The sequence below is a fragment of the Propithecus coquereli genome, unplaced genomic scaffold (genome assembly GCF_000956105.1).
Source record: "Propithecus coquereli isolate 6110/MARCELLA unplaced genomic scaffold, Pcoq_1.0 Scaffold147, whole genome shotgun sequence".
In the NCBI taxonomy this organism is placed as follows: domain Eukaryota; kingdom Metazoa; phylum Chordata; class Mammalia; order Primates; family Indriidae; genus Propithecus; species Propithecus coquereli.
The window spans coordinates 4,351,348-4,360,478 of NW_012139080.1; the positions used below are offsets into that span (position 1 = coordinate 4,351,348).

Consider the following 9,131-nt stretch of genomic DNA (forward strand, 5'->3'; position numbering starts at 1 on the left):
GTCATTGTCATCTGTAAGATTATTATGACAAGTTTCCAGAAGATGGCAGTAAAGTGCTTGAGGAGAGGGCACCTTTTCCGGATTCATGGTCACAGCAAACAGACACCGTAGACACCTAACAAAATCAAGATTCTGTTAGAAGGAGGTGGGAAATGCGTGCTTGACAGGTAATAAGAGTTCTGCAACAGAAAGTAAATAATCTATTGTAAACCTTTTAAAATTATATGTTGTAAATTATATTTTAATGAATAATCCATTCCAGGGTTAAGAAAAGTTCTGAAAATCTTTATTCAATTCCAATGTAGTTATTCCAAAAAAAAAAAACTAGACAGATATCCTAAATTGAAAATCATGAAGGATAAAACCCATTATCATTACCAATAAAAAGTTTAAAGTAAGGTGTCAATGTCGATTTTTACAAGAGCAACAGTGTTCATACATCAAAAACCCTACCTTCTCTCTCTTTTATATCAAATGATTAGGGCACATAGAAAATTACTATACCTTGAGAAAAGACATCAATCGAATAGATTAAATATTATCACCGAAGATTAGTCACATAAAGCATGATTAATTTTAAGAAATCTGAGATTTAAACAAAATATTAAAGTTCATTCACTTTTTCTGTCAACTACATGTCCACAGAAAAGGAAAATACAGTCAAAACTAAGCAAGCAAATGATAAGCTTGGCAATACACAGTGATATGTCTGGAAAAATTTTTAAAGTAAGACTGGATAATCAATTTTTTTCATTCCTGTAACTTCTATCACCTTTTCTTAATATCAAAGCAAAACTGTAAAAATGAGTATATGTTATAAACACGCAGAGGGTTTTCTTTGGATCAGTTCACCCTTGGGGTCAATAATATATGCAACGTGTACGATGAAATGGAATTCCTTTCATATCTGCCCTATGGTCACGGGCATAGTCCCACAAGTAATAATCCAGAAGAATGGAATTGATCTCTTCATTAGGTTTGTCACCCTTTTTTTCAATAAGCTCCAAAAGACAATCCCGGATAAGCTCAACACACCAAAGTGAGCACCCTCTGATTTCCACCTCTTGCTTATCCCCATACGAGAGCATCTCTCCTGCAACGGGAAAACAACAAAGCAAGAAGAATTAACAGTCAATGATACAAAATTTACTCAGAACTTTATTGCAGAACGAAACACGGTATTTTTTTCTATTCTTTTTTTTTATTTCAAAATATTAAGGGGGTACAAATGTTTTGTTACATGGATCATTTTTGTAATGCTTGAGTCATGACTATAAGTATACCCATCACCCAAATAGTGTTCATTGTACCTGTTAAGTAGGTTTTTGCTGCCCTCCGCCCCCCTCCAGCTTGATCGCCACTGAGTTTTACTTCTCTCTGTGCACATGTGTGCTCATCAGTTAGTTCCAGTTTAACAGAGAGTGCATGTGGTGTTTATTTTTCCATTCCTGAGATATTTCACTTAGGATAATGGTCTCCAGTTCCATCCAAATTGTTGCAAAAGGCATTGATGCATCCTTTTTTATGGCTAAGTAGTATTCCAAAACACAGTATTTAAATTTTAAAATTATATTTTAAAATAGAATTACTCATTATATTTAATATATTGTATTAATATATTAATATATTATATGCTCATTATATTTAATATAATTACTCATTACTCATTTTCAAATTGTAAGCTTCAGATTTTGTGTTTGGTAATTTAAACCATTTCTAGACTTGGGCATTAACTTTTAATATTACAAGTTAAATTCCACAAGGACAGGGGCCATGTCTGGCTTGTTTGTCTCAATATTCCCAGGATCTAGCATAGCACCTTGCACATACCAGCTCCCCAACAAATACCTGATAAATGCATATGTGGTAACTATAAATTTAAAAATATGACAGCAAGTAATAGTTACTAAAAAGAAAGGATTTAAAATTGGGTTTGATATCAAAAAAATTATTGCAAATTTTGGAGGGTTCAATAAACAGCACCTCCCCTCCTAGTTTGGGTACTGAACATTGTCTTGGGCACACTCTAGGTGCCTCAGGGAGAATCTGGGAATCAAAGTTGTTAACTTGAGTGAAGAAAACCATGACAATTCTGTGGATTCAGGATCCTTTTAGTCAGCTTTGCCTAAATATGGAACTGAGAGCTCACATAAGACCTCCAGTCTATTCAGTACCCATCTCCAGGGTATACCTGATCCTGCAGGGTACACACCACCTGTGTCTTGCCACTGAGGCTAGAATAGGATTCATCAACTCAAATGCCTATAAAGATCAGGCAGATAAACAAATGCAGCAATTATATGCAAACTGTGGTGAGCTAGCGAGTGTGTGCAGCCCTGTCTAAAGTTAGCACGTTTCCATATTTCTCATACAAGAGAAGTCAGAAAGTTTGATTTTTATGATAAATCTCCTCATTTTCAAGTACTGGAAACTAATTTAAAATTGCTTATTGCTTAAAGCACTGCTCAGGACAAACAAAACATATCTGCAGTCTATATTTGTCCACCAATCTGCACCCTTACACAGAGCTTTACAGTACCCAACAGGCCCTGTGATCTTAAGTTGTGTTACGTATGCCCCTCTATGCAGTTTTCCCATGGGCTGAGGCACTGGGCGATGGAACAGGTGGGAGAAGGGAGACTAACAGTACTCCTCCATTTCCTTATTTTGCCCCAGGTGCTAACATACAAATTCACACCTTCCTCTTCAATCTCCCCCTTCATCTCTAAACTTGACCGTCAACTTGCCAAAACTGCAAAATCAACCACAAGAGTGACCGTGGAGGCAGAGGCCACCAGCCAACTAGAGCCATTAGATACGACCACTGCCTTAGCTGATAACTTGACTGCAACCTTGAGCCACAGGCACCCAGTTAAGCAGCACCCAGCTTTCTCACCCAGAGAAACTGTGAGATAATGTTTGTTGTTTTAACCACTAAATTTTAGTATAACTTGTTACAGAGCAATAGAGAATAGCAGTGGGTTGAACTGTGTCCCCCAGAAAGATACATTCAAGTCCTAACTCCTGGCATCTGTGAATGTGACTTTACTTCGAAATAGGGTCTTTGCAGATATAATCAGGTAAAGATGAAGTCATACTGGATTAAGGTAGTGTATCCTGATGACTGGTGTCCTTATAAGGAAAGAGGAGGACACAAAGACACAGAGGAGACACACAAGGAAGAAGGGCATGATTGGTGTGATGCAGCTATAAGCCAAGGAATGCCAAGGATTGGTGGGAGCCACCAGAAGCTGGGAGGAGGCAAGGAAGAATTATACCCAAGAGCCTTCATCTCTTCTGAATTTTCTTGTGGAAAAAAAAAAGGGGCCTTCATAGAGAGGATGGCCCTGCTAACACCTTGATTTCAGACTTGTAACCTCCAGAACTATGAGGCAATACATTTCTACTGTTTTAAGATATCCAGTTTGTGGTAATTTGATACGTCAGCCCTAGGAAACTAATATAGCAACTTACAGTATGGAACGGGAGATGGACTTTAAAACAGAAAAAGACTGAATCATTTGAGTACACTGACAACATAGATTAGAGTAAGAGAAGGTAACATGGCCAATGTATTAGTGCTAAATGCTGGCCCTAGAGTCACAGTGAAGAATCTAAATTTAGCCAAATTGCATTGTCAGTCTTTATAATTGGCTAAGAAATATGACTTTGGTGAAGAGATGGATTAAAGACAAAGGGGACAGAAATCTGGGTAGGACTTCCAAGGGCTGTCCAGGAGATATCCAGAAGAGGGGAGAGGGAAGGGAATATAAGTGTAGCACATCCTTAAGTTTGGAAGAAGCATCATGGGAGGCCAGTCAAGGAAGGTCCTGCCTCATCTAGTCAAGCTGATCTGGTTCTAGTTTTCACTTACGGTAGTCTTAAAAAATCAGTGCACTATGCTTGTGTGTGTTCCTTTACTTTCGTAGTCTTTGATTATCTTACTTTATTTCTCCTCTAGTTTTCCAGTAAGATAATTTTTGAAAAATCAAATTTTGATTAAATGAACTAAGGGGCAAAGGAATTTGTCTACCCCATGTCAAACCAGCTAAGGATAACAGACTCTTTTAGAAGATAGGCATGAATGGAGGCAGGAATGGCTGTAGCTGGATATCTGGAAAAGAGCCTCTGGAGCTGACATAGATGGGAGAAGAAAATGTTAACATCTCTGTGCAACTATGCTGAATGATCCTTCTCATAGGGGTTTTTCTCACAGTAACAGAGACAATTATGTGTTACAAAAATTCTGAAGGAGATGAACAAATCATCAGAAGTCAGGAAAAGCTACATGGAAAAGAGGTAACATTTGAGAAAAAAATGCTTGAAGAGAGGGCACCTTTTTCAGATTCACAGAAAGTGTGTGGATGTGTAGGATGTGAATTAAAAAAAGAAAGAAAATTTGGACAAGGGAAACCATGCAAGAGAATGCTTAGACACAGGAATGAGCAGTGTATGTATAAATGGGCGAGTGGGTGGGAAGGTAAATAAGTAAGTAAATGAATGAATGAATGAATGAATAAGTGAGCAGTTGAATATGGCTGTATGAAAAAGACACTCTGATTGCTAAATGTTATCCCTTTTAAAGGTATCCAACACTTAATGACCCAGGACAGGAGCATTATGACATAGAATAGCGTGTTATTTTTCAAATGAGGAAATGGTGAATTGTCCAAGGCAGCACAAAAACCTGGTAGAACCAACCACAGAAATAATGGTACCATTATATTCTGTTTTATTCTGATTTGGGGAGATTTAAATCTATTTCACAAGAGACAATTAATCATAAACATTACCTCCTTTTAATAAAGAAAAAAGTAGCAAAAATCCTGTACCCAAAAGCGAGAAATAAACATGAAAATCATATAATTCTTTTACCTTTTTTTTTTTTTAGAGCTAGGGTCTCACTTTTTTGCCCAGGCTGCAGTACAATGGTGCAATCACAGCTCACTGTAATCTCTAACACCTGAGCTCAAGTGAGCCTCCCTTCTCAGCCTTTGGAGTAGCTAGGATTACAGGTGCGCAAAACCATGCCCAGCTAATTTTTTTATTTTTATTTTTTTGTGGGGACGGATCTCACTATGTTGCCCAGGCTGGTATCAAACTCCTAGCCTCAAGCGTAATTATTTTTCTTTTTTTTTTTTTTTTTTGAGGCAGAGTCTCACTGTGTTGCCCGGGCTAGAGTGCCGTGGCATCATTCTAGCTCACAGCAATCTCAAACTCCTGGGCTCAAGCAATCCTCCTGCCTCACCCTCCCGAATAGCTGGGACTACAGGCGTGCACCACCATGCCCGGCTAATTTTTTCTATATATTTTTAGTTGTCCAATTAATTTCTTTCTATTTTTAGTAGAGATGGGGTATCACTCTTGCTCAGGCTGGTTTCGAACTCCTGAGCTCAAACAATCCGCCCGCCTTGGCCTCCCAGAGAGCTAGGATTACAGGCGTGAGCCACCGCACCCGGCCGTAATTATTTTTCTTATAAGAGGAAATGTTTAAAAAACAAAAAGCTACTTTTCACACAAACTTCTCAACTCAATTTACCTATTCTTATATATTATTAATATAAGGCTCCCAGTCGTGATGTCAATAATCATATCCAATAATGGTGAATAAATAAGCCTAGAGAAGTGAGTGACTTGTGCAAGATAACCCAGTGGTAGACCATAGAGCTTCCTGACTCAAAATCTAATACATATCGCCTATCCCTCAGCCTACCCTTCATATCACAATGTAGTGTGCTGTTCAGCTTAATTAACACTCTTCAAATACTACACCTGATGAACTGTCAGTGTTGCACATTTTCGTGTAACATAAGTTTAGGTTTAATTTTATTAGACTCTGGAATTAAAATGTTCAAATAGCACAATTTTCCACAGTATCCATATTCTACAGTGTAACAACAAAAGCCATTTTCTCTACATTTAAGGTTACAAACCTTTGAGAAGCTTCTTTAGTAGTTCATCAGAGTATTTCAGGGCCCCAAGGTGAACAAGAACCTGAGGTAATCTATAGTCAGCAAACATGGTGATGCTGGAGATATCCTTAAAGCAGCCATCTCCTTTGCCTTCTAATACACTCCACGTGTCTGCTACAAGGATTTGGGCTCGTTTGTAAAAAGCAACTCTTTTCCCCTAATGAATGAAGAGAATATAAATGTTACCTGGGTATCTGACAGCTTTATGTATGCTATTTTAAAAAGGCACATGTTGAATAATCTTACTCTGTTGGTAAGAATTTATAGACCTTTTACAGAAAACAAAAGGACTTTAAAAACATTATCTCTATCACTCCAAATTTACTTCCTATTTTTTCAAGGCACACAGAATACAATTTATGTAATCCTGGTACTATTATCTTTTTTAATAGCATGACTCCATATACATATTTCTGTATCGCTATAATCCAACTGCTTATTATTTTTGACATCTAAAGAACACTCCTTTTGAAAGTTTCTTAAATTAAAAATATACATGTTTTTCTGACTGCAACATAATTCACATTAATTGTATAAAATACAGAATATAAAAAAGAAAACAATCATTCATAAGCTCAGGTCTGAAGAGAATTACCGCATTCATTTTTTAACTGTTTCCTTTCAAATACCATGATTCTTTTTTAGATAAAGACATAATTGATCTCCTAGTGCTCTGGAAGGCCGAGGCGGGAGGATCACTTGAGCTCAGGAGTTCGAGATCAGCCTGAGGAAGAGCTCCATCTCTAACAAAAACAGAAAAATTAGCCAAGTGCAGTGGCATATGCCAGTAGTCCCAGCTACTAGGGAGGCTGAGGCAGGAGGATCACTTGAGCCCAGGAGTTTGAGGTTACAATGAGCTATGATCATGCCACTGCATTCCAGCCTGGGTGATAGAGTGAGACCCTGTCTCTAAAAAAAATTAAAAAATAAATACTACTGAAACCTATTGTTTCTTTTTACTTTAACTCAGGCTTCATCAAAGTTATTGAGTCTTAATAATTGCATTCCACCCCTACAACCCAACACTGATTAGTACTCTAGATCAACTGACCCTTAGTCGGTCCTGAGAATGGTGAAACAGGAATGGTGAAGAAAGGGAAAGAGTTACTAGGTTTGCCCCACCTCCAGACAGGAAGTTGGATTAGTGCTTTCCTTGGATCAACTCAGAAGGTAGTCTTCCCTTTCCCTAGCTCTTCTTCAACAGTTCCTAGCCTGGACTGATCCCACCTGCTGAAGAATGCTGAACATAAGAAGGTGTCAAAGATAAGGCTGTTTTGGCTGCCTGCTATCCTTTTAACAGACCTCTTTTTCTTCAAGAACTAACCCTGTTCCACCTGGTAGGCTAGCCATTCACCTGCACCTTGCTCCTCGGCCATGGCAGGGGACCTGGGACCCAAGGCAGACTCCTCAGCCAAGCCCCAGAGTTTTGCTTAGGCTATTGGCAAAGATTTGCACTCTGTTTCCTGGAATCACCAGCTATTACAGTCATCTCTTTCAATGGAGCAAAAAGAAATACAAGGTATGGTCTTTGTGCATTTTAATCCCATGGACCATAAGCAGTCCTATGGGCATGGCTAAGGCCAGCTCTATGCCTGGACTTCTTTTGTTGATCGTTACAATTCCCTTTTCGTTAAGCTAGTTTCAGTCTGGTTTCTTTCGCTTAAAACTAAAATATCCTTAACCCAAAGGGAGAAACCAAAACAGAAAAGAAAAGGAATATAGTGTATGGAAAAAAGAGAAACTTAACTGAATGTCACAATAATATATTTCTCCAAACCTTCAATTGTTTAGTCAGTGAATTTTATACCTGCAAGGAATCTTACAAGTTACAGTCATGCACCACGTAACGATGTTTCAGTCAACCATGAACCACACATACCACGATGGTCCTGTAAAATTATAATACCACTTTCCTAGCCTCCTTGGCAATTAGTTGTGGTCATGTGACTAAGTTTTAGTCAGTGAGATGAGAGCAAAAACGGAATGTGGTGTATGCTGAAGCCTTGTCAACCCTTCTTTTTCTTTTCAGATACAAGGTCTTATAATACTATGTTGCCCAGGCTGAACTCAAACTCCTGGCCCCAAGCAATCCTCCCACCTCCACCTCCCGACTATCTGTAACTACAAGCAACCCTTTTTTTCTATTCTTCAACTCATTGCTTCTTCAGTCCTGCTGCCTAAATTAGAATGCAGACATCCTGAATCATGAGTCCAGCCTATGCTCAGTGGCACAAGATAAAAGACAGCCGGGTTTGGGGACACCATGGAGCACCATACAGCCTGCACCACATTCCCTGTCTTTTATTTACATGGCAGGGAAGTAAACATGGGGGAAGCAGGAAGCCCAGAGCTGGCTGAGCTTGGAGGAGGAAGGGGAGAGGAGGGAGGAGAGGAACAGGTGGTAGGAGTGGAAACAGCAGATGAGGGGATAGGAGGAGAAGGAGAGGAGGGGAGGAAAGAAACAAGGAGGAAGGCAGAGAAAGAAAGGGGAGGAGAAGAGGAAAACGGGAAGGAAGGAGAGACAGAGGTGCAGGAAGGGTGGCAAGAGCAGAGATCTGAGATTAAATTGGAAACTATTAGTTATGATGCTTTCTGGTAAGAAAGTTACAGAAAATTAATTCAAGATGATGGAAGTAATAAGGTAATGTGTTTATCATCTCAGGTATGAAGTCCATAGATAGAAATAGGATGGGCTTGAGCATGGTAGGTACAGCAGGGCTCTGGCTTCACAAAATGGCGACCATACCTTCATGTTTAGACAGAGCATTGATCAAAGGAAGGAGGACCTTCTATATCTCTTTCTTAAAAGTGAAGAATCCTTTTTCAGAAGCTACCCAGCAGACTTTCCCCCCAGTCAGAACTAGATTATATACCCATTATATACACATTACCAAAGCCATCGCTGGAAAGGAGAATAAGATTACCATGAATAATAAACCATTCATACTATACAAGATTAACCTCCATTACTGGGGATGGGATCCCCTTCCCCTGAGTCACACACAGGAGGAATAGACACAGGACCACTCCTTATGGTTGTGCATAGTCATTGTCATCTGTAAGATTATTATGACAAGTTTCCAGAAGATGGCAGTAAAGTGCTTGAGGAGAGGGCACCTTTTCCGGATTCATGGTCACAGCAAACAGACACCGTAGACA

The 9,131-nt window shown here is 39.1% G+C and overlaps 1 protein-coding gene across 1 annotated transcript in view; it reads right to left on the bottom strand.

Moving 5' to 3' along the window:
* Positions 1–693: 693 nt before the first annotated feature.
* The window catches only part of LOC105806821 (chromosome unknown open reading frame, human C9orf64), a 16,047-nt gene continuing 7,609 nt past the window's right edge, over positions 694–9,131 (bottom strand). Inside the window, exons 3-4 of the mRNA XM_012640024.1 lie at positions 5,934–6,129; positions 694–1,093 (exon numbers count right to left, since the gene is read on the bottom strand). Coding sequence (XP_012495478.1) covers positions 861–1,093; positions 5,934–6,129 — 429 coding nt within the window. The 3' untranslated portion in view covers positions 694–860. The remainder of the gene's footprint in view (positions 1,094–5,933; positions 6,130–9,131) is intronic.